At 40.2% G+C, this 25,686-nt stretch overlaps 2 protein-coding genes across 2 annotated transcripts; one reads left to right on the top strand and one right to left on the bottom strand.

The window, feature by feature from the left end:
- Positions 1 to 1,008: 1,008 nt before the first annotated feature.
- Positions 1,009 to 16,514, bottom strand: LOC308411576 (splicing factor U2AF 65 kDa subunit-like). Its single transcript, XM_080905515.1, has 12 exons — positions 16,484 to 16,514; positions 15,966 to 16,157; positions 13,167 to 13,341; positions 11,028 to 11,131; positions 9,903 to 10,054; positions 9,707 to 9,823; positions 9,036 to 9,174; positions 7,991 to 8,070; positions 4,318 to 4,440; positions 4,157 to 4,243; positions 3,762 to 4,004; positions 1,009 to 3,629 (listed from the first exon to the last, which is right to left on the bottom strand). The coding sequence occupies exons 2-12, from the start codon at positions 16,012 to 16,014 to the stop codon at positions 3,498 to 3,500; spliced, it is 1,401 nt and encodes a 466-aa protein (XP_080761641.1). The 5' UTR covers positions 16,015 to 16,157; positions 16,484 to 16,514; the 3' UTR covers positions 1,009 to 3,497.
- Positions 16,515 to 17,418: 904 nt separating this feature from the next.
- On the top strand, positions 17,419 to 25,300 carry LOC308411436 (dehydrogenase/reductase SDR family member 7C-B-like). The gene is made up of 7 exons (XM_080905312.1): positions 17,419 to 17,542; positions 19,537 to 19,702; positions 19,850 to 19,962; positions 22,734 to 22,944; positions 23,016 to 23,108; positions 23,863 to 24,012; positions 24,110 to 25,300. Exons 2-7 carry the CDS (start codon positions 19,540 to 19,542, stop codon positions 24,313 to 24,315), a joined length of 936 nt encoding a protein of 311 aa, XP_080761438.1. The 5' UTR covers positions 17,419 to 17,542; positions 19,537 to 19,539; the 3' UTR covers positions 24,316 to 25,300.
- The last annotated feature ends 386 nt before the right edge of the window (positions 25,301 to 25,686 follow it).

The following is a 25,686-nucleotide window of genomic DNA, read 5'->3' as shown; positions in this document are numbered from 1 at the left end:
GACAGAACCTACAAAGTTATTGTTTCCTTATAAATGAGACACATACTCTAAAGAAATACATCAGAAATACATAATATCAGAAATAATAAACTGCTGTTTTCATGGCATTTCAACAAAAGTACAACATACAAAATATTTTTTTTCTTAATGTCCCCGAAACAGCTTCTTGTTTATAAAATTACCAGAAGATCCAGTATGCTAATAATAACAAAATCAGTTTTAAATCATATTCATGTGGGAGGTTCCGATATTACATAGAACTCTGATGAAGATGAAAAAAACAAACATATAAAATAAAAAAATAAAAATTGTTTTTATTTATTTCTCCAATTGTGAAATTTTGCTGAAACAAAAAAGATTTAAAACATAGCACATTTATTCTGAAATGTAGACAAGCATTGGCCAGGTATCCTATAATATCAGTACATCATACCTGCATTGACAGGAGTCATACGATGCATATCTACATTAATACTGTAATACTGCGCTGTAATAGGCTTTATTTATTTTGACAGTATAAAAGGACACATTACATCTAGTTTGAATATAGAAACTGACCTTCAGAGCAAAACTTGTTGTTCTTACCAACACTCATAATTTGGATACTAACACTATACACAAGTTCAGAACAGCAGTGATGCAATCACATTAACTTAAATCTTTCAAAATAAAAGACTGCTTTCTAAAGTTCTACCTGTAATGTTTACAGCACTTAGAATCAGAGGGAGAGCAGCTGGATGTAAAATTTATCTCATGAAAATAAAGGAGGTGAAGGACCACACAGTAATTAACACCACATATATTAAGCCAACATTATAATCAGTGAAACACAGCAGGTGCTCATAAAAGAGTGACCTCTGGTCTCTCCATCCATCTATAAAGGGTTAACATTAAGGAGAAACTAATTATTATATCAATAATCTTATCATTCATCTTTATTTAATGGGTATGTTCAAATACATCTCACAGATAGTTCAGAAATAAAAACATCACAGCAGCAGCCAGGCGGTGGATGCAAGCATTTATTTGAGGCGATGGCGTGGAAGGATGGGGAGTCGTACAAACTAAACATGTTTTAAACCTTTGAACCATTCAAAACTGTAGAAAATACAGCAGTGTGTTTATCACCATCTGATGTGTTCTGTTTATTACAATAAAATACACGTTTGCCTACAGAACATCGCTGCATGTGCAAATACGGGCTTTCCTTCCAGTCTCTGGTGTCTTAGTTCATATTTGTGCCTGCACTTTCTAAGCAGATTTAAGATACTTCAGAATAAATTAATTTCATACATTTTCTTCAACAGATGCAAAACAGCAGCACACAAACAATAAAGCTTAAAAAATGCTCAGTTGGCTATCTACACAACTTAAAGGTGCTTTTCTCAGCATGTGTTCATCTGCTTTGTGGTTTTAATTAAGACCATGGTTACTTCGTCTGATTTTGAAAATTAATTTCTGAATATTTATGGTTAGACGGACACAGTCGACCTTTTGTTAAACCCTTGCACCTTTTTTTACTGTCACTACAACAGGTTATTCACAAAAATAACGCAGGAAAGTGACATGATGTGTGGAAACTGATTAAAACCAACAACGGAAGAAGCGAAAATTACTTTTTTGAATTTTAACTTCTAGTCCCCCAATCATGGACTTCCTGTTTAATAGAAAGAGACCCAGTCAAGCAGCAGAAGGCGAAGATTTTATGAGCCGAATCTGCCTCCCTGTAAGAAAAACTAACCATTTAAGTTAGGACATTTTATCAACACTAGGTACTAACTAATACTAAAACTAAGATACAACATAAACATTTTTATTAGCTGTTTGGCTCCATTCATTCAGTTCATTGAAAAAGTCACACTCAGCCCCCTGCTGGTCTTCTGGATGAACTACAGCCACCTTTGGGAATACCAGGAAGTGGAATCGCTCTCTAATAAATGTAGAAAACGTGTTAAAATGTATTTAAAAATCGTATTTAAAGGTCTGAAACACTGCTGCATCCCCTATGAAGGCAGCAACGTATAAAATATTTCTGTATCCGAGTTTTAGTAAAACCGCTAGCTTTCATGACTGATCACGAGTTCTGATCTTTACCCAGGTCAAAGTTATCAGTAATCAATAATAAATCAAGCTGAAAAGTGCTGCAAATAATGATGGAGCTACACAGCTTGGCCAGAAGGAGGCGTTTTTGTTTTTTTACCTGTAACCTAACAAAGTATCACAACAGCCAAATAAACATTTGTTGCTCTAACAAAGTTCCTCTAAAAATAGCCTCACACCTTGGCAGACATCCTGAAACTGCTCTGGGCACTTTTTTTGTGAAGCATTATCAAAATTTACTTTAATTTCAGTGACGAGCGGCACATTAAAACTGCTTGTGGAGAATCACAAATCGAATCTGATAAAAAAAAAAATTCCCCAGATGCTGTCTGCACTTCTCACATTGTATTTTTTAAAAACTTTGATGTTTTTTTTTTCATTCTTCCCAAAATTGGCTAATCAGAATAAGGTAAGCTTTTTGGGAAGGAAAGGGGGGGGGGGGTCTTAAAGACGCAGGATCTACAATGGTGTGTTTCACAGAAAGGATGAAAGTGAATAACAGTGTTTTTGAACAGAATCATGCAGAGCTGCTTTAGTGGAGTCCCAGAATAAAGGTGCAGAGTTAGAAATGAGAATCACATACACCCCTCAGGTGGAGGGTTTAACCATGGGTCAACTGTCCCTTTGTCTGATCAAAAGTTTCCAGCTGAAACTTTTCAAATTTGATTTTGATTACTCTCGAATTAAAGCAGCTTTTAGTGTTTCGCCAATCGAATGTATCTCTGACAGTATTTACAAAGTCGCCATTCAGGCTTTACTGACATGAAACAAGTCAACATTTGGTCTATGTAAGCAGCACACAGCACTGTATATGTTTAAGGAACATTAACATGTGACATATATAGCAGGAAATATTACTCTCGAAAAATAAATAAATAAATAAATGAACACCTTTCTTTTTCTCAAAGCCACGGAAGAAACATTACGATGGCTTTTCAAACCCGAAATGAACGTTTGTGCTCAGGAAGAAAATCCAGACATTTGACGGTTGTTTTTTTTCTCGTACAGTGCATACTTGATAGATAGCTACTCTGAAATTGTCAGGCAGTATTAGTGTAGGTAAGATACATGTCACATTCATTCTACGGCAAATGTTATGTATACTAGAGTATCTTTTAAGTTCAGAATGAGTTCACTCACAGTCTGGGTGTTAGGCAAAAGCTGGAAGTTATTTAGTACTGAAGACACACACACACACACACACACACACACACACACACACACACACACACACACACACACACACACACACACACACACACACACTGCAGTCCAGCAATAAAACTGCTCCAGCTCTGGTCTCTAAAGGACAGGATCACGACGATCAGAGGAGGAGGGAAGCAGACTGACGCCCAGCCCACAAACAGAAAACGAGGAGGAGGGACGTGTCTGTGCTTTCAGAACTCGTGTCTGTGGTACATGTCGGGGTCGTAGTATTTGGTGACCACCACTCTGTTGGCAAACTTGCGTCCAGTGAGGGCTTGCATGGCTTTCTGACAGTCTGCAGCAGAGACGTACTCGACGAAGATCTGAAATGAAAAAGCGCCGGTGAGTCCCAAAGAATCGATGTTACTTACGCTTTATAATATATTTTCTGGCTATAAATCCAACGCCCCCTCGATGGCGGCTCACTGGACATGTACAGAGTGTATAAACATCACCTTTCCGCAGCCGGGTACTTCCACGCCGTCGACAGGCCTGGGGATCTCGATGGAGCGGACAGTGCCGTACTTGCAGCACTCCTCGCGGATGTCCTCGAGGATCTCCTCGTAGTCCTCGTCGTCCACCAGCTCCTCGGGCATCACCATATTGAGAAGGCACAGCACCTCTGTGGGCATGCCAGAGTTCTGGAGCCTCTGAAGCCCAGGCACCTGCAGCGTCACCGGCGTCTCTATGATGGAGGTCTGCAGCGCACACACAGCATAAAAACGCTAAAGCTGAGGCCTCAAAGTGCAGAATCCAAAACCAGCGACTGGCAGCATTCCTCTTTTATACACAGACTGTGCACATGATGCAAAAAATGAGACCACAGGTTCATGTTGCCACTTGTACTCACAGGATTGGCGTTTTTAGCTCCCACACTCGCCCTCTGGACGATCAGCTTTTTGTCGCCCAGCTGCATCCCATTGAGCCCGGCTACAGCCTGATGAAGAGCAAACAGACCTGTAGCCAAACAGCACAGCTCAAGATCCCACCAAAACACTTCGTCACCGTTACCTGATCGGTGGCGCTGATGTCTACGTATTCGCAAAAGGCGTAACCTTTCGACAGTGACGTGGCACTGTCCTTCACCAGGTTGAACGCTTTGAGCGGCCCGAACGACGTCAGGAGCTCCTTAACCTGCAAACAAGAGTCCGGGAGCGAGATCTGAGCTGGAGAACTCACCGCTGAATGTGTTTGTCTACTCAGTGAATTCTAAATGTCCATTTGAGACTCGAAAGCAGTTTAAGACCACGACACATAGAAGCAGAATGTGAGTCACTCGTAAGGTGCTGGGCTGATCTGTACACACTGCTGGAGCATTTTACACTGTAAAGATTTCTCACTACTACGCTGCTTCCTGGGAAAACTCAGGAACAACACCAGCACATAAAACTGTTCAAAGTCCTGAGAATGATCAATAACCCTGCAGCTTATTTCACTTTGTCGGTTAATCAATTAAATACAGGCTTTGAGTCATTTCCCCATTTTGCTGAAACAGTGTTTCCCACATATAGAATTTCCTTTGGGCTGGTAAAGGTATATCTGGGGATTGATTTAATAGTGCTGCTTATATTTTGAAAATGTAATCGCTGCTGCCTGGCTTGATGTGCAGGAAGCTGTGATGGCGGCCTTTCACGTCATTCAGCTGCTCACAGGAAGTGACAATTCCTCGCTTCCTAGTCATAATCTATGAATAAACCATACATGCAAGCAGGGTGGCATTTTGGTAGATGAGCCACGGAGTCGGCACCTCCTCATTTACATTAACTATTTGGGCTACTTTATGCAAATCAAGCTAATCTGGTTATATGACTCCTCTGAAAACTAGAATAAACACAGAGATGCTTGTGTCTCACCTCTAATGTGTTTTTTCTGTGTTTTAGTAACCTGCAAGAAAGCCTCCAAGCAAGCTGCCATGCTGGTTTTGTTTGGAAATCTACATCAGTACAGGAGGCTAAAGGAGAGGCACAGCACTGATGTCTCTTTCTAATCACTCTTGAAAAAAGGTTGTACCAGGAGTTTATCATCCTGCAGTCCAACGGACTAACCCAGCTGCACTGCAACTATCCCTGGCAGCACCGGTCCTTCTCCTGCTCTGGAGAACCTACTGTGAGGCTGCAGAGCAGGACGAGGACGACTGTCACCAGCTGCAGTTAAAGATGGTGGAGTCGGAGTCTGTTGTGCTATTGGATGATAGACTCCCTGGAGAGGCAACAAGCAAGTACTACATAATCCTCATTTCTGATTCTTTCCATGACCATGATTTACTAAACGTTCTATAAGACCTGAAATTAGTGACCGAGGCCATAAAGTCATTAGGAAAACGTTGCTGAGGTATACAGTCGACACTCTCCTGTCCAACCAAAGGAGGAGAGAGGAGTCGCCCCCTGGAGGCTTTTACGAAGAAGGCATGCTTAAAGTTATATTGTAACTTTAGAGGGGGTTTACCTTACAATAGAAAACACTTTGAGGAAACTGTTGTTGTGATTTGGCCTAACATAAATAAAACTGAACTGAATTCTACATTGGCTTTCAGATCAATAGGCTACATCCATGTTTTATACCATCTGTGTCTGTAACTTTGTACTGATTATTCGTAACCTTTAGTGTGTGCGTGGCTCCTCCCGAGCGCAACCACTACAAACTGAATTCAGATCTGTGGGAAACACTGTAAAATATGGAGTCTATGGATAATTTAGAGGCTGGAATGACTTAATTTTGTGGTATTTTAGCTTCAAAACAGACAATCGATTGAAGTGTTCAAACATGGTCAAATATATAAACAGATATGCATATAATAGTAATCCCATATTCAGTAGATGGTGTTAAAAAAAATAACTAAACTCCACCAACACAACCCCCAAACCTCAATGATCAATCCCTGGATCTTAAACGCGCTCCAAAAGCATGATGGGAGAAAGAAAGTAGCCTGTAAGCGACCTGCGGACTCGGAGTGTATCCGTGTGAGGACCAGAATGTCTTACTTGCCTTGTGTTACATGTTGGCATGGCAGCAGTAGATGAGTACTACTGAACAAATTATGAGCGCAGACTTAACGATCTTACAGGCCCCTAGCTGGGGACAAAGTGGGGGAACAAAAATGAAAGAGCTGTGAGTATCAACGCAGTGGCAGTGACTGCAAGTATTAAGAAAAAATAAGTCAGAGAATCACAGACATCAGGCTGCATGTGCTCTGCAAACTAACTGAGGCTAAATGAGACAGAATGGACAGTTAGAATTAAGTTTCTCTGCGTACAGGTGCACAAAACAAACTGTTTTTTTAGTCTTTAGCAAAGGGAAAGGCCACCTTTTGTTTGAGCTGCTGCAGCGTTTCTGGAGTTGTTTACTGACTTTCTACGTCCTTTCGTGAGTATGTAGTCAGGCACTAAATTTCCATTTAAAGGCATTTAAAGGTACTTTTTGTAATGACTCTTATTTTAATTAAAATCAGAGGGTGTATTGAAATGTTTCTGGGAAATTCTGATATTATTTCCAGATTTGCCTTTCCCATGATGCCACTGTAAATAACAATGTTCTTATCATTCTAGTAACTGAATGGGGTGTTTTATGAATCCTTCTGTATATCTATGAGTCTCACTGTTCCAAAACTGAGGGGTCCTGATCGCAGAACCACTTTACTCCAACAGCCAGGCCTCACCTGACACTCTGAGGCTGCGAGCTGGCTCATAAGAGCTCAGCATTTCATATTAAAGTAAAACTTTAACTTCTGAAACATGCAGGAAGCTAGTGCAGAGATGCCCTATTTGATGAACTGCTTCATTATGAGGCTAAACTGACATTTAAATGTTACATTTTAAATTGACAAACTGCACTATCTGGTGGTAAGAATTAGTACTGCACTAAAGTACGCCCAGCTGTAGCTCGATTTCAGTCGATATCTCCTCAACATTCAGAGGAATTCTCCATATAAACTTATATATAAATCTTATATATAAGTATATATAGCATTTATATATATTAGTGCTGTCAGCGTTAATCTCGTCAAAATGACGTTAACGCCATAACCGCCTTAATGCGGCAAATCTCCGTTAGCGAGTTAACGCGGATCGCCCCGTGCAAGGGCTGCACGGCGTCAACGTGTTAGCGAGTTAATGCGTTAGTGCCGTGCAGCTATATATATATATACATATATTGTTAAAGGCACCTACCAATCAACAAACAACAGAAAAATCCAGAAAGGCAAAGAAGAAGAATTTTTTTAACTTCTTAAGGTGGACTTTTTCTTTGATAATGACCCACTGGAATAAATACCACAAAGAAGTAAATTCATGTCACTTTAAATATACTGGACTTTGCTTACCTGTCTTAAATCAGTAAGCTTAGCATGAGAAAGGTGTAAGGAGTTTACTTATATTTAATGATTAATGTAAAATCAGAGATTCACCAAAATAAAAGCTGTGACATTATGGAACACAGGCACAAGCACTGTATGTTGTGTTGTTTTCTATTTTGTGCTTTTACACCATGCGGTCCCTTCAGCTATTTTGACTTCCATCAGAAGCCTTGTTACTCGAGACTAACCATATTTTTTTTATATATTTCTCACGTCACAAAGAAATGTGAAACGTAAAACATACTACGCATGTTTCAGGGTGACAAAAACCTCATGTGAGCGTAAAGTGAGGAAAGCTGAGCGCAGCTGTTCAGCCTGCGCTCAGATAAATACCTGGTCGTCATTAAGATAGTTGGGGAGGCCTCCTATGAACAGTTTATGAGGGGAATCGGGAACAACAGTGGAGACGACGCCTACACAAACCACGAGAAGAGAGAACAAACAAATCACAAAACAAATATGAGCTTACAAAGCACAAATGACCCATGAAGTAAAATCTAATCTGCTCATTTCCAGCTAGTAGAGTAGCTTTGCATGACTCACAGTTCAACAAGCTCCTGCCCCTTTAAACTATCTTTCTTCTGATTGGATTTCAATCAAAAGAATGTGTGGGGATGCTAAGGCTGTGTGATTAGTCAATAACGGTAATCTTGACTATTTAACACGATTATTTACTAAGCATCACATGTAATTCAAACGCAAATAAAGAAACCAATGTGGAGGTGGTGTAGAATACAGGCTTGTTCAGAAGGGGAGGTGGGGTCTGATTGGGGGGGTGGTGTTCTTGACCCTAAATCCCATCTCACAAGGTCATCCCAGGACGTCCAGGCAGCAGGACTAACATGCTTTGGGAGACCTGTGACAAAGAAAAATGGGCCAAGACCCTGAGACTTCCTTTAACCATGTGCTCATTGGGCCTCATGAAATCACAGGTGTTGTCAGATATAGATGGGATCAAGATCAAATCTAGACTGAACTAAATCAGATCTGAACTGGATTTCTCGGATAAAGCTGTGATGTCTCAATTATAATAAGAAGTTTATTCATCTCCGTCCATTTTCATCAGTCATTGTTTCATCCCAACTAGTCTACTCCCAAAATCAATACTGAAACTAAACAGAGGAGTGGCCACAGCAGAGCTAGAAGCTCACTGTGACGTCCTGCAGAGGTCTTAGCTCACATATACCGGTACTGATCTCATTATTAAAACCTCATCCTGGCTAACATGAATATCCACCATTAAAAGAACTTGTATATGTCAGGAAATAAGGTCTGGCTTCATGTAAGAACAGGTCATTTTAACTCTAACTAAATTTAATGACGTTAAATGACACTAAATAACTCTGAAGAGAAGAAGAAGAAAGCATCGGAGTCAAACCTGGGACGTGGAACGCCGGCTGCTCTGAGATTCCGGGTAACGGCCGATAGTCGTGAGGTCGTCTGATCTTGAGCGACTGACCCTGGAAAATGATCCCATCGAAGGCCATGGCCTGCGTCGTCTCATCCACAGACCGAAACTAGGAAAGAAAGTCACACTGAGTCACAGCGCCAACAAAGAACAATTCTAATAACACCTACTAACACGACTGCTTCAGCAGGAATCTGATAAATCCTACAGTGAGCCGTTACGGAGGGTGAGATTTAACCTTCGGCTCGTCTGTGAAGAATCGCAGCAGAAGCCAAAACTGCGCAGACACCACGGACATGTATGCAGCAGCCGTGAGAGCCTGCAGCGAGTCAGCACGTCGGTGCGCCTCACGTTAACTAGTGCTAGACAGCAGCTCAGACCTCTCAGACAAGCTGCTTGTGCTGAGAACTGAACATGACGTAATGTTACTGTGAGAAGGACGGGCGATTTCAACGGTCAATAAAAAATAAACAAATGAAAATGTAGATAAATAATAAGCACACAACAAATATTTTTTAGAAAGTTTAATTATCTACCAACAGAAAATAATTTGTTAAAAATAGTTCGAATAATAAATATATAAGTGTTATTTATATATTCTTTACCAACCTAAAACACTGAACAGTAATATGAACCCTCACCTCTAGGAAAGCAAAGTTCTTATCCTGGTTAATCTGCACGGCGAGAACGGGGTTACTCGGGGCTTGTGAGAGTCCCGCGAGGCGCATCTGGGCGTTAAAGAACTCGGCCATGGACTCCTGAGGAGACAGAAATCAAACCTGAGGCGCCGCACCAGCAGGTCTGTTTGGTACGAATCTACAGCGACCACGAGAGTACCTCAGTCACTCCAAACGGGATGTTGCCAACGTAGAGGCGCCTGGCTTGTCTCGTCATCTGACTGCCAACTATGGGCACTTGTGTCGGGGCTGCAGCTACTCCAGTAGTGGTGGACGTTGCCAGCAGAGCTATTGTTGGAATCTGGCCGGCCGCTGAGGAAACACGAAGGAGGGACAGTGTTTGCTGCCAAATAGCTGCACACAGACGCCACTATTAATGTGTTTCAGGGATAATATCCCACAGTCAGACTGCAGAGCAACAAACACGTAGTTTTATGAAGCACAGCGAGTGTTTAAAGGTGTCAGCGTGGTTCAGAGCTCATCACAGAACAAACACGAGCATAGATTCTGTCAAATCTGATTAAAAAACTACAAAAAACATAAAATAATTTGGTCTAAATTAACACAAGCATCTCTGAATCCTCCAATCAGAGTGCTACCAGAGACCATGTTAATGGGTTATAGAATGAGATGATATGCTCATATGTTTCCTGGTTTGGCTGCCGATTGGCTTTTGGAGCAGGGACAGCACTACCACCAGTACTCAAAGAGCGCCATGGCTCTCTCACAGCGTCCCTGCATTAGATAATAACAGCAGACATCTCCATCGGCCATCCCAGATCCAACCTTCACACCTACTTCACGCTGTCGCTGACCAGCTGTGCAGAAAAGAGGAAGAAGCCAAGCACTGCCTGTTCAGATCAAGCAAAGCAGAACGAGAAGCACAGACTGACAGTTTTCATCGTTTTTTAAACTCCGGTTACAAAGAAGCTCTTTGTGCGTTTTAACCTGTCTCCTCTGCAGCCGTGGCCGAGCTGAAGGATCAACAACAGCACAAACACAAACCAAAGCAACCGATTCCTTTATTTTCTTTTTACACTGGACCCTGGTGGCAGTGAACAGCAAAAACACGCAGACAGCGCTGTAAACACGACTGTTTCAGCTGGTTCATGATTTACGGCAGGCTGTCTGACTTCTCCAGCCCACATGTAAAGTAGCAAAGCTCAGATCGGAGAACAGATGAGTTAGAGAGCTGGGGAACACAAAGCCGCGAAGCAGAAACTCACTGCAGCTCTGCTGAAGTCTGATTTAGAGGCTAAAGAGGCAAAGAGAACAAGTCGGGTACCTTGCATAGCTTTATATTGCATTGGTGTGATGTGTTCAAAGCCAGGAGGAGGCACGTCCCAATATTTGCAGGTCCTTTTCTTCCTCGTTCGTCTTGGAGAGTGGCTGCACGCAGAAAACACAAAAACATCTGAGTGAAACCTTTCAGTGGTTACGTGAACACACAATTAATTATTGACACATTTAATTATTGACATATTTAATTAATAACACATTTAAATAATTATTGACAGTTTTAATTAATTATTTAATGATTTATTTATTTAATTCATTTTGGCACTTTTGTCCCCTTCATCTCTCTCCTTGATATAATTTTATCTGTCAGCCTCACCCATCAAACTAAGTGGGCGGGGTTAACACTGCCCATGCAGCTTCTCTAACATTTGATTGGTTGCCGTGCAAAGTAAGTCAAGACAAGTCGATCCTAGATAATCGATTGCTTGTGTGGGGCAGCCAGGTATCCCAGAATGAACAGGCAGCAATGGTGGTGGTGTACAGTTTTAGAATACCCCGTTTTTTTGTCACCAGCTACACTTTTAACAGTGTTTTAGCCGCGAATGTCATGGCGGAATCTTCACGTCTGGTCAGGTTGTCAACATAGAACATGTTCACAAAAGTGCTCAGATGTTTTCAGAGATGTCACTAGCTCTGCTAACAGTCAGCTGACAGAGTGCACCGAGCTCACAGCCCCCGTGTTCCAGCTTAACGGGGGTGGGGGTGGGGGGAGGTGTTACGTTAACCGGTTTGTTTACATATTCCACTCTCCGTGTTCCACATGTTGCATTCGCAGATTCTCATTTTCACCGAACGATCGTCTCTTTCCGCCTGGTCTTGTGTCTCTGTGCTTCTGTAACATAAAGAATGAGCTGACATTTTTCTCACGACACCAGCGATCAGCTCAGCAGACCCTCAGTTTACCTTCATGCATCCTCCTCCTCATCTGTCAGCTGTTTAACACCTGCTGCTAATTCAAGAGACACGCCTACGTTACCTGGTGATAGTCACAGTTTGACTGGGCAGCCGGTGCTCGATATAACGCAATGTCAGCGCATTTTTCTGCACAACATAAGTAAATATAGTTCTTTTCCCGAGCGTAGAGCTGCTGGAGCTTGTTTCCCAACAGAGCACTTTATAGACGAACAGCTTTATCAGCGGCTGATGTCCAATCACCGGCACACAGCTTTGAAACCTCAGCTGAGTTTTAGCTCTCAGTGGTTAAACGCTGGACTTCATTCACTCAGGTTCTGTCTGTCGGGTCATTTTTACTTCGCTGTTTTATTTACAACTGAAAGAATCGGTTTGGCTGAGGTTAAAGTTACGTTTCATAACTGCATAGTTTTACTGAAGTTTAATGGTTCACTCTGTTAGACTTCATCATGAAGACTGCAACCTGGACAGAAATATTACATCATCAGTTTTTGCCGTGAGACTGGGCTGGGCAGACATCTCCGAAATCATCGAAGCACTTTTGCAAAGACGCTGTATCTTGACAAACCGACCAGACAATATTAAAACGGTATTTGGTGACACACAAACAGGGTTTTTCCAAAGTTCAGTTCTGTTAGTTTCAACATGCCGGTTGTTGTGTGCTAAAAACAATGGCCACCAGGCCAAACCAATGGTTTTGACTCCATCAGTGTTAACCCCGCCCCCTGGGTTTGATGGGTGAGGTCGACAGATAAAATTATTTCATGGTGAGACCTGAAGGAGTCAACTGTGCCAAAATGAATTTAATAAATTATTTAATGGTGTATTTAATTAATTCATTATGGCGTCCTGGCGTTCCATACAACTCTTTAGGTTTAAATTGTGATAAATAAATGTGTAAAACTACAGATAAAGTTCTGGTAGCTCATTGGCCAGGCCGTCCTGAGCCTTATGTTTGACACCCCTGTGTTTACTGTTTTGGCTGCAGGAATATCCAAATCTCTGGGGTAAATAAAGAGTATCGTATCTTTATGTGACAGTGATTGGAATGACATCTTTTGCTACTTTATGAATTCAAAAATATTGAATTCAGAATTCATTCATTCAGTAATGAAAATGAACATTTCTTTCACTTTGTTTATGGTCTGAGGATCTACAACCAAACACGGTGTACACGGACTCATCCTTCCTAGGAAGCCATGCAGTTTTCCACCTGTGCTTCTTGTGGTCTCGGGAGGAGCTGCGGCGATCCCGGCTCTTCCTGTCCCGGCTACGGCTGCGTTTCTCCCGGCTGCGGCTACCTCGGTCTTTGCTCCAGCTGCGATGCTTGTCACCTCGTCCGGGAGATCCGCTGCGACTCCTCTTCTTGTGCCGCTCCCTCTCTCGCTCTGTGAGGTCAGGAAAAACACGGGATGACAAACACGACAGAGCAGCGGCGCTTCTTTTTTGAGCAATAAAACCAAATGTTTTCAGGCTGTACCGACACCGCTTTACTTCAGGTACACTCCGAATGATTTTACTCGTCCACCTCACCTGAGATCAGCCTGGTTCCCAGGAAATAAAACTAAGTTGACATCTCTAGTTTCACAGGAGTTTGCCCGGAATATTGGAAAGCTTCAATAAACTCTGAGTTCAACATAAAAATTTTCCCCAGTGAGCATCCAGGCCAGTAGATCAGAGTTTTACTGGCCTCTTTTACTTACCGGCAGCTTAATTTCAAAGAATATTACTTAATTTATCAGCACATTTAGGGGATAATATAAAAGTATAAGAGAGGAAAAACATCAGCTAAAGCAGTGCTAGAGCAAATACTGAGACCGGTGGCTGGATTTAAAGATACAGACAGTTTTCATTTCTTCCTCATTCAGTTGGCTGTCGTGTCATCGCCATCAGTGACCAACCAGCCCTAACCTGCTGCTCTGGAGATGGACAACAAGGACCTTGTTATGGACAAACTTTAAACAGATGTGGATCCATGGCAGTCAGAATTCTTATTTCTTTTGTACCTTAAAGACTTGAGAGAAAAAAGACTTTACACATATTCAGACAGACAGCACAAGGTTAGGGTCTCTGCTGATGAAGTCCTGAACATCAGAGGGTTAATGATGTCTGGTGGTTTAATGGCCTTTTAATGTGAAAATACTGACTCTAAGAAGAAAGTAGCCATTAGTGAAGGTTCGTTTTGATCGGTGGAAACAGCGTCACTTGCCCGAATGGGTCAGCAGCTCATAACCCTGGTGTGGTTGTTTTTTAACCTCACAGGCTGTGATATCGCTGTAATTTTCCATCAGTAGAAGCACAATTTACTACTGTGGATGTGACAGTGCAAACAGCTCTGCTGGAGATGAGTGGGGGTGTCAGCCTCTTTTTGCAGAATTGATTATTTTCATGTCATTCCATTAACTCTTTAATCTTTTGAGTTCTACAGATAATTGCTTCATAATTATGGTGTAAATATTTAATAGATCTACCCTTTTCACCGCTGATAATTAAAGAAATTCTCCTTTCTGTAGTACCTGCAGGGTCTGACACCCTTGGATATGTTGCTGATCATATATCTCTGAGAAAAGTGGCAGTTTAATGTGGCCTTTCTTCTTGGCTGTACAGTTCTTAAGACCTTTTAACAAATCGATAAGAGGTATTCTTGTTTTCTGTGTGGATCTGATCCAGCTGTACCGGAGCTCTTTGATTAAATGTCAGGCTGTGGACGAGGTCTGTTTGACTTTTTATTCTTTCTTTGTGACTGGAAACCTTGTTTAACTTCGCTGGCATGTTTTTATTATTGCAGGTATATTACGCATTATAAGAGATTAATAACACCTAAATGAATGAATATAATAGCAAATATTCACTGGAGAAGCTGGGAAAAAGTTAAAAAGATTCAAAATTGATATTGGGTTAAGTCTGACTGCTGTGACATCATTCAAAGATGTTAGTGATGGGAGAGTTGGACCGCTGCATAAAGTTATCCCAGCTTATCCCAAGTATTCTCAGTGGCACCGGGTGTGCAGTCTGCATTGGCCAAGAAGTGTGTGAAAATCATGTCTCATGCTTACTGAACCACTCTTGCACAATCTGAGCCCAACGAATCCTGGCATCATTATCTTGGAATATGCTGACCAAATGAAGGAACATCTGATCACAAAACAATATTCTACTCTTTTCTTTACAATTTTTAATACACACACACACACACACACACACACACACACACACACACACACACATATATATGTATATTTTCATAGGCACGTGAGCTTGTGAAACATAATATATTTTTAATAATATTTTTTTTTGACTAACACGACTTGAATGAATTTTCATTCATCCAAGTAATAAAAAAATTTTTAGCCAATGAAATATGAAAAAAATTTAAATTTAAATTAAAATTTTAATTATTAAAATGTATAAAATAAAATGACATTTTGACAGAACTTCAAAACAGATAATAAATAATAAATGAAATAGGCTTTAAAATAGTATTAAAAATAATAAACTAGTGTAGGGATTACATATGCAGATACACGCAGACATAAGTATAAAGTGATGATAAGTATGTGTTAAGCTCAGCTCCAACTCCTCATTATTACTGAAACAATTACAAATAAACTGTTTCCTTCATTTTTTTGTCCTTTTCTAATTTCTTCCCTAGTGATGCTGTTCGATCCATCACTCAAAGATTATTTTTTTAATAAAGGTGCGCGGTTTTCCTGGAGTTTGGCCTCCTGCTGCCTCAGGTAAAATTGACTGTGCGCTCTTACCGGCACCCAGACTGCGTCCAGGGCTGTGTGACAGATTTAGCAGCTTCAGAAGCAGGCTGAAGTCTAATCAAAATATGATCGCACAGATAAGACAACTAAGCTGAGTCATAGAGAGGAAAAGTACGCGCTGAAGTTGGTGTCAGGTCGCGATAGTCATTCATAAAACCAACTGAGCGAGCTAACGGTCCGCGCCGGCGCTACGCTGCTAGCTTGCAGAACGAACTGGGGCACAGACGGACGGCAGCACTCACCCTGTCGATTCTCGCTCAGCTGTTTCTCAAACTCCTCGAAATCCGACATGATGTGTGTCACGCTGCTGTGAAAAGAAAAATACGGCGGCTCCGATGTGTCTGACGGGAAAGATGAAGCGACCTGTCCGCTCTGTCAGCGCAAAATCCAAGAGCTCCTCAGAGTCAAGATAGACTCACAGCATCCGGCAAGCCCTTCAAAATAAAATCAAGCGGAAGTTTAAAATTGTAACATTTAGCGGTCGCAAAAGAAGAAATTAAAATCCTAAAACAAAAAACAACATTGCATTTTATATTGTTTTTGTTGTTTTAAATCTTCCCCGTTATCAGTATTACTTTATTATTTTAAATTATTTACCTGCTGTTTTATTTATAGCTGGTATTTAGTCCTTTCAGCTTAAGTATGTCACACAGTGTTAGAACTCCTGAATTTTTTAACGTTTTGGTGCATTAATTTTCTGCACATTTCAAACATGTTACACATATCTTTGTTTTGGAATGACTTTTAGGACATAGCTTACCTGACGTGGACTTCAGTGAACACTGAGCAACATTTTCTTCTTTTCTTCATCCCCACAGTTGCCAAGTTATTGAGTCCACCTGGTGGTCTGCTGCTTTTAAAGTCCTGTTAGCACCAGGATTGTGGTTCAAAACTTGACTCAGTATCTTTAAAATAGCACATCAGGTTATCAGATTTCATCTCTGTTAGAGCTTGTGTCATACTAAAGACACATAGGCCAATTCATATCTGGTCCACCCGCTGACCTTAGTGTAAAAACACTAACACAACATTAATTTGGGATTTGTAGGTTTTCACATCAGAAGTTGAGGCCGTACACATAAACTACAAGATCAAAGGTTTTTTATATTTGCACCTGTTTTACTAATGTTTCCCACAAGCTTTCAGCTTCAGGTATTAGATAAAATGTGATAAACAACATCAAAGATTGATGATTTTGCCTTTACATAACACAACTACTACAGCAGTAGAGGCTGAGCTCGTGCTTAGCTGTTACTCGTTAAAATTTTACTGATTCATTGATTTGTTGAGGCCTTAATGTGACCCAGTGTAGGTGATAAGGCCACATTCATCACGATTAAACATGATAGTTTTAGTTTTATTATTTATTGATGGATACCAATATAACACACCTGGGGCTCTTGATCCCAGCTTCAGTGTAAGTTGTAGTAAAATTGAATTTGAATCCCTTATTTCAGGTAAAATGCAACCTGCAAGATAAGAACCACAGACCTCGGGATGCTTAGAAATACTTACAGTATGTGTGCTGTTTTATGCAGCAATGCGTAATTATTTATGGGTCACAGAAGAGGGGCAGCCTCCTGTAGCCAGTAGGAGCCCCATCTCCTCCCCACCTGTCATTCTAAACATACCATGTTGACAACATACATGGAAAATAACTGACTCAGCTGTGCTGCTATTAAAAGAGCTCAAATCCTAAAGTATTGCAATGCCTGGCCGGTTGGGCTGCTGTCATGTCACAGGAGCTGTGCTGAGCAGAGCAGCTACAGCTCCTCAGGAGAGGAATTAAACTCGACTACCTGCAGAGGCCCAGGAAGCGGTAAGCGGTGGCTGCTAATTCAATTCCTTGCAAATGTCGAGGTTGGGTGGCTCAGACACTCAGAAATGAGCTGCTCATTATAATCTAGCTGTGAGTTATGCAAAGTGCAGAGACCATGTGAGGACGGTGGGGAAACTTTGCTTTAATGTAAAATTCGACCGCAGACTCAGAAGGCAGAGGGACTGAGAAGTGCTCCGTTATTTCCCGACTTTGTTTTGGAATAACCTGGCGAGTCCGGGGTGACACTGAGCCTTTGTGAGGGCCACAGCATCTATTTTTAGTGCAGTGTATTTTTAGAAAACTCTTCTTGGACGAACAGCCAGTGCTTGGCATGGTGAGCCTTAACTGAAAGGTTATCCTCAAATTCCTGGTTGGATACAACATGCGAGTGTCTGTCTTCACTGCCAGATGAGAAATGTGTAGAGTTAATGGTGGTATGAGGTGGCCAGTGGACTAAACACCAAGTAACTTTACACTGAAGTCATTTTGTGTCTTTTTGTTGCTGTTTTTTGTGCATTTGTCGTACTTTCAATCTCAGTCACCAAAGACTGAGTACAGAGTAATCCAGACTCACACTGGACCTGTTGTCATTTTGTCTCTTTTCACAACTTTTTTTTTTCTTGTGTCTGTTTGCTTTTTTATATTTGTGATTGTGTTTTATCTCGTCATTTTTTTCTCTTTGTTTAAACTAATTTTGTGTCTCTCTGTTGTTATATTTTTTTTGTTTTGCAGTTGCCTTTTGTGTGCGTCGGTTGGATAAATATCTGTTCCTTTGTTATTTTTCTCTTTTCCTGCAACTTTGTCTTTTCATTGCTTTTTTGTGCATTTGCTTTGCAGTTTTTTCTTTCTTAGTTTTCCCCTGTTGTGATTTTTTTGTGTTTTGTGTTCTAGTGTTTACTGTCATTTTTGTCTCTTATTGCAGGCTTGTTTTTTTCTCTCTTTGTAGTAACTTTTTGTATCTTTTTGTTGCCATTTTTATCTTTTGCGCTACATAAACAGTATAAATGATGGATGTACCTAGAGTGACGTCATCCACTGGTTTCTGAGGTCGTGTTTTTAAGCCTCGAGATGAACATTTTCTCCGTTGCCATCTTGGTTTAAAAAAAGTGGATGTGATGAGGACGAGCAGGTCCAACTGTCAGACGGTCACTGGCTAGTGGTTATCACAGATATGGTAACCCATCCAGGGATCTGGCATCATTTCCTAATGCCTAACTCTAACCCTACGATTCACAAGACAAATTTGTTTAAAGACTTTAAATAATAGTGTGAAAAGCTGGACTTGATATCAAGTAGTTGATGAGAACTTCTGTATAAATATTAAAATATCCAAGTATACTGTCTGTACAGAAGAAAGACATTAATGATCTCTCATTTGTCTTTATTTTGATTACTGGTGTAAGAACGTGGTTTAAAAACTCTTCTCTGTTTTTGTTTCAGAGTCATAAGAACACATAGTTAGACTTAAAAAAGGTTGTAAAGGGTGAGATGGATTCCAATGTAACAGAGCCGGAGAGCTTCTGGGTATGAAACGCATGTAATGACTCACTTCCATCCCATCTCATCTGCATCAGTAAAATTCAAATAATATTCAATTTAAAACATAAATCCATGTTTCAGACTTGAAACATGCTTTTTGTGCCTAACCACGAGTTCAAGAGCATTTGTGGCTGTAAATGAGCACCTACCAGCACCTGTACAGCTCACACAGCAGCTGGAGTCCCATTGTCGTTGCTAAGACGCAGAACAAAACCCTGACAAAAAGGCAGAATTACATTTTTACACTTTGGTAATTGTACTGACTGCCAACCGAGGTCATTAGAGGACTGATTTTTCTCGGCTAGACTAACAGTTTCCCACGCTGTGTTAGAGGTGTGTCTGTGTTTCCTCAACATTTTGTCAACAAAATGTCAAACGTTTGACATATATCAAATATCTAGAAAGAATCATCCTTTAATTTCATTCCTACATGTTACAACTAAAACATTTTTCAGGAGATGGACTCGACGTGGACCACCACTGTGCTCCTGGTGCCCTGCGTGGTCCTGCTAACTGCTGGATTTTTCTACCTCTATGGTGTAATCATGGGACTGTTGTCCAAAAAGTCTGTACGCAACAAGGTGGTGGTTATAACTGATGCTTTATCTGGGCTTGGAAAAGGTAACACACACACACACACACACACACACACACACACACACACACACACACACACACACACACACACTTTGGTAATTTTAGGTGAACCTTTTCACAGCATCTTTAAACTGAACTTGGTTTCTTAGCAGTTCTGTATGTTGTGTGAAGAGTGTGCAGGCGTGTTTCACAAAGGAGGCGCGAGGCTGATCCTCTGCGGGAAAAACTGGGAGAAACTCGAAGAACTCGCTGATGATTTGGCAAATTCTTCGGATCCAACAGTGGTAAGTCTAAAAGCACTGAAATTAGAGATTATAACAGCTCGTAGACCGAAGGACCGTTGACAAAGTACTCAGTGAAGTACACTATATTGCCAAAAGTATTCACTCACCCATCCAAATCATTGAATTCAGGTGTTCCAATCACATTCATGACCACAGGTGTAAAAAACCTAGGCATGTAGAGTGATCCCAACTTTGTGCAAACAGTTTGGGGATGGCCCCTTCCAGTTCCAACATGGCTGGGCACCTGTCCACAAGTCTGTGCTGGAGACTTGTGAAATGGATGAGCAAGTTTGGTGTGGGAGAACTTGACTGGCACAGTCCTGACCTCAACCTGACAGAACACCTGTGAGATGAATTACAGTGTAGCCTGTGACGCAAGCCTTCTCGTCCGACATCAGTGTCTGACTTCACAAATGGGCCTCTTGAAGCATAGTCAAAAATTCCCAGAAACAATTCTAAACCTTGTGGAACGCCGTCCCAGAAGAGTTGAAGCTGTTGTGGTTGCAAAGACTGGCCCAACATCTCAGTAAACTCTGTGGATTAACAATGGGATGTCAGACGAGAAAAATCCTTTGGGCAATATATTGAATCAGAACACTGTAAAAGATGTAATCACTAATAATGTGCAGTAAAGCTTCCTTTTCACTGGCATTTATTACCAGGCTGCATTTTTTGCTGGTGGAGCTGCTCTTAGGGTCTTTGGTGGATTGTAAATGTCAAAGTAATTTAAAAAATGAAGAAGTGAAAACTTACATTTTCTTCCCTTTTAAGATGATGAAACATTTTTGAATTAACTTGAACCACCTTTTCAGAATTACTAGGCTCCACATAAAAAGAGTAATTTCAGAGTTTTTGCTGTTCAGTATAATCAGAGTTTGCAGTGTGAAATAATGACTTAAATGTTTGAATGCAACAAAGCCAGAGAGCTTCTGAGTATGAGACACCCGTTTTTCATATAATCACATTATGTGAAAATCACCTTAATCGGATCCTAATTAAGGGTTTGACTGAAAAGATCAAAGTGAAGCGACAGATGTGCATGAAGACTTGATGTTTCATGAGCTTCAAGCTCTTTTATCAAAGCTTCATAGATAATATGAACCCTCAACGGTCCTAGAACCTGTATCTTTTCTGACCCTTAATAGGCCAATCGAAAAGCTCTAACTCTCGTCACGATGTGCTTCCCTCTCGCATTATCAAAAATGCCCTGAACACTATAGGACCCTGCATCTCACTTCTAATGAATTCATCCCTCTTATCAGGCTAACCCTCGCCAACCTTCATTGGCTCCCCGTCAAATACCGTATGGTTTTTAAAATCCTTTTATACACTTTTAAAATTTTAAATAAATTGGCACCCAGCTACTTAATCGACCTCCTTGACCTATACATCCCCACGAGAGCACTCAGATCCTCTAACCAGGGGCTCTTAATGCAACCAATGTCTCGACGGAGGAGTAGGGGGGATCGTGCTTTTGCTTTTGCCCAAAACTCTGGAACAGTTTGCCGATTGATGTCCGTGCGTCGGAATCCATCCAATCCTTTAAATCACTTTTAAAAACCCACCTGTTTAAGCTTGCCTTCCAAACAACTTGGTTTTTAACTTTTCCCTGGTTCATGCTTGTTGCCACGTCACCATCTTATAACTGTATATCTTTTGCTGATAATTGTATTTTCCTGCTCCTTTACTGCTGTAACCCCGCAAATGCGGCTTGTCTGTGAAACACTTTGATGTACCTGAGACTTTTAAATGTGCTATAAAAATAAAATTGAAACAGAAACTGAACTGAATATCATAGATAACTACAGCATCAGGAAAACTAGGAAAACACTAAGAATTTACTGGGGAAAAAGAGGTAGAGCAGACAGTGAAGACAACAGTTATGAATATACAAAGACTGAATACAGGTGGAAACAGGTGGAAACAATCAAGGGATAACAAGATAAAGACAGTAAAGCTAAAGACAGACAGCACAAAAACTACCAAAATAAAACAGGAAGTAAAACAGGGAATAAACAAATCACTGGGGCACAGGGGAGGCAGGATAAACAGAAACTCAAGTAATTACATAAAAACAAAACCACAACCAAGAAGAGAACAAAACTCAAACATGTGAATACAAACATAAAGAAACCAACCAGGAAACAACTTATAAGAATACAAATCTCAAAACATCACCACACAAAAATCCCAAAATTAAAACCACAAATCAGGCACAAAATCCTGACATGATATTCTTAGCGTAAAGAATGATAACATGAAGCCAACACTTCAGTGCATTTTGTCAATAAGAAAAAAAATTCTTCCACTTACACAACAGGAATTAAGAAGACTCGAATATAAATTGGCTGTTGTTCTGCTGTCACATCACTTCCTGTGACCACTATTTGGCTTTATAGAACAGCCACTAATGTTGCTGCAGGTCACAGAGCCCACCGTGCAAATGTCACACATGATGCTACACTGAAATTCACCGTAGCACCACACCCGTCAAGAAAAACTCAAAACCTTCCACATTTGTTCTTCTAAAGACTTTTGTGTATGAAACACAAACAATTAATTATATTATTTCTGTCTCTGCACATTTATGTAAATTCTGTGTTTTTCAGTATGTTAGCTATTATTACTGCTATTACTATTACTACTAATAATAAACAGATTTTAATTGCTCAAATCATAAGTACTGCATTACAAGTGAAAGTAAATGAGATGTAGTCACCATACAGCACTTTGCTGCCATGCAGACCTCCTCTGCTGTTTCTCCTCTTCAGACGTTTCCTCCTAAGTTGGTGCTGCTGGATTTTGGAGATACGGACAGCATGCCTGAGGCAATCGCAGAGATCCTGGACTGTTATGGGTGCCTGGATATTATTATCTTTAACAGCAGCATGAAGGTGAAAGCTCCAGCACAGACTGTGTCTCTGGAGGTGGACAAACTGCTGATGGACAACAACTACTTTGGGCCCGTCACTCTGGCTAAAGGTAGATGATGGGAACATGTTCAACTTTGACCTTCTAAGGGTGAGACGATGAAGGCTGAATTTCTCTTTCAGGCGTGTTGGCCTCCATGATCTCCAGGAGAAGTGGTCACCTGCTGCTGGTTAACAGCATCCAAGGGCGACTAGCTGTGCCTTTTCGCAGTACCTGTGAGTTTTTAAATTCCCTTTTTCATGAAACATCAGATAACTTCAGTCTGCATAATGTTCGTATTACAAAAACTGGTTTTAGTTTATGGTGAACTCATTTGCTGTATGTTGAGGTAATCTGTTGTAAAACTGCTTAAACTGTTTCTGTGGAAACAACAGAAACGTTAGTTCAGTCTGTATTTTGTTTCTGATCAGTTACAAAGCAAACTCGAGATTTTTGACAAGAATCAACAGTTCTAATTACTCATTTCTTTGATATTTGGTAACAGCAGAATTAATAATAATCTTAGTAGCTAAATGCAAGAAATGGTGATGTGTTATTTTCTCTATTTTTCTGCCAATAGTTTTTCTCAATATTGCACATAAACACAAAAAAAATGAAAAAAATATCTAAGTTACTAAAAATTATATATATTTGAAAAATATTATTTTATTGAAAAAAATTCAAATTGGTATGAAGAAAGTTCATTTTAAATAACTAATGTTAGCCTAACGCTAACATTGAGTTACCATTAACACTTAGCATTAAGCAGCAAGTATTCAGATTTGGACTTTTTTTTATATATATATTAAAAATGACTTAAAACAATCCATTATCAAAGTTTTCAGACTCCTTCAAAGACGATATTTAAAAATTTGAATGTAAACATTTTAAAATTCCAGTGCAGAGTTTAGATTAGATTAGAAAACAAGTTTAGATTATTCCTGCTGTTTCCTCAGAGAAGATGATGACAGGTTTCACTCTGTATCTTAGACGCAGCCTCTAAACACGCTGTTCAGGCCTTCTTTGACTGCCTGAGAGCGGAGGTGGAGGAGTACGGCATCTCCGTCAGCACCATCAGCCACAACTTCATCAGCTGCTCTGCGTCTGGAGCCCCAGCCACCTCCAAATCCCTGTGGTCGTGTGAGTAAACTCAGAGGAGGCAAGACAGATGTTCAAACACTTCTTTTATTGTTGAAAATGCTAAGTGTTATTTCCTCTTCCTGTCGGCTCACTGCAGTGTTGTACACTAAGAAGCCCCTCGGCGTTTCTCCTGATGAAGCCGCCGCGGAGATTGTGAAGACTTTAAACAATAAGAGGAAAGAGGTGGTGATTGCTCCCTCGCTCCCTAAGATGGCCATTTACGCCAGGTCCTTTTTCCCAAATGTGTTCTTTGCTGTGATTGGTGCAGGGGTGAAGAACGCCGCCATCGCCGCTGAGATGTAGATACTGCCTCAGCACCGGGATGATGGGACACATGACATGAGGTTTTTAACAAATCAGTGGAAGTCAAAGATATTTTAATGATCATTTGATGTTCGTGCGCATGGCGCATCAGTTCCAGATTTAATCCACATCACATTATCTGTTGCTGTTGGTTTAATTGAATTGTGGGAAAATCAGCGATATGATTTTCATGAATCATGAAGCTGCCACACAGAGTGGGGGCCAACAGGGGTCCAACAACAAATGTTTGCCTCTGAGCTCCTAAGTGGGTAAATCCAGCCTGTGGATTAGTGTTTTGTCTTATACTCAGATTTGTGTGTAAAATATTGATTTTCTTCATTTTAATAAACAGAGTTTCCTTAAAACTCAACAATCAGGAGTTACAGGACTTACAGCACTTACTCATATTTATAAATGTTCACTTCTTCTTTAGTTTTCATAGCAGTTCTATCAGAAGGTGACGTATTGAAGAGATTTTGCATCTGTTGCCGAATTTATGGACCTATTGCTGTAGGTTGTTGTTTTTTTTTTTTGTTTTTTTTTTAAAAAAGGCTTGTTAACATATTATTGTTGGCACCAAGATCATATGTAAGACTATGGACAAATGTTATTTTACAAGTTTGGAATTTTCACATGATCTTAGAAAGAATTTCCTGAAAATGACCACATAATTTAGTACTTATTATGGCGACAATGGAATTTTTATTGTATTTAAACTATAATCAAAGTATTAACTATGAAATATTATTAAAATATGAACTATTTACTCATTATTCATTCATCATGAAATGTGTCATTTACTGTATGAGTCATGGTTTGAAGTGTAATAATTACTTTCACTACTGCCACTGAAAATAAACTGTACAAATAACAAGCTTGCTAAAAGCTCAAAATTTCAAATTATTTCTGAATAAGTTGACATTTCAAGAAACTAACTTGAAATTTGTAACTTCAGAGTGGCGTTTTTTTTTTCAAGAAGAAGAAACCAGCTTCCATACCTTACTGACTAAATCTCACAGAGAACTTAAAATTGTATCTATATCTATAGATATAGATATATATGTTTATACATATACATATATATATATGTATTTACTGCTCTATAATTTACGCCACACTTTGGAAATGTTTGTACTTACTTGATTCAAATTAACAGATACATTTACAAACAGCTTTTACATGAAAGATGTTATTGAGCTTTAACAGAATGCTTGGAAATAAGATACAGAAATATTTTCATATTTGGGTTCATGTTTATGATCGAAATAGTTAGGGATGTTTCATGGTCATGAAATTTATGACTGTGAAGAAACACACAGCTATATAAATATATCCTGGCTGCTTTTGTCCGAGGTGCTCTTTGAAATAAAA

This window comes from Rhamphochromis sp. 'chilingali', assembly GCF_963969265.1.
Source record: "Rhamphochromis sp. 'chilingali' genome assembly, chromosome: 15".
Taxonomy (NCBI): domain Eukaryota; kingdom Metazoa; phylum Chordata; class Actinopteri; order Cichliformes; family Cichlidae; genus Rhamphochromis; species Rhamphochromis sp. 'chilingali'.
This window is presented reverse-complemented; position numbering and strand designations above follow the sequence as displayed.

Coding starts and splice junctions, on each gene's coding strand:
- LOC308411576 (XM_080905515.1), bottom strand. CDS start 16,014: ATGTCGGATTTCGAGGAGTTTGAGAAACAGCTGAGCGAGAATCGACAG. Junction 8,071..9,035: donor GCCGGCGTTCCACGTCCCAG/GTTTGACTCCGA, acceptor TGGTTTGTGTAG/GCGTCGTCTCCACTGTTGTT. Junction 3,630..3,761: donor AAGTACCCGGCTGCGGAAAG/GTGATGTTTATA, acceptor TTTTCATTTCAG/ATCTTCGTCGAGTACGTCTC.
- LOC308411436 (XM_080905312.1), top strand. CDS start 19,540: ATGGACTCGACGTGGACCACCACTGTGCTCCTGGTGCCCTGCGTGGTC. Junction 19,703..19,849: donor TTTATCTGGGCTTGGAAAAG/GTAACACACACA, acceptor TGTTGTGTGAAG/AGTGTGCAGGCGTGTTTCAC. Junction 19,963..22,733: donor ATTCTTCGGATCCAACAGTG/GTAAGTCTAAAA, acceptor TCTCCTCTTCAG/ACGTTTCCTCCTAAGTTGGT.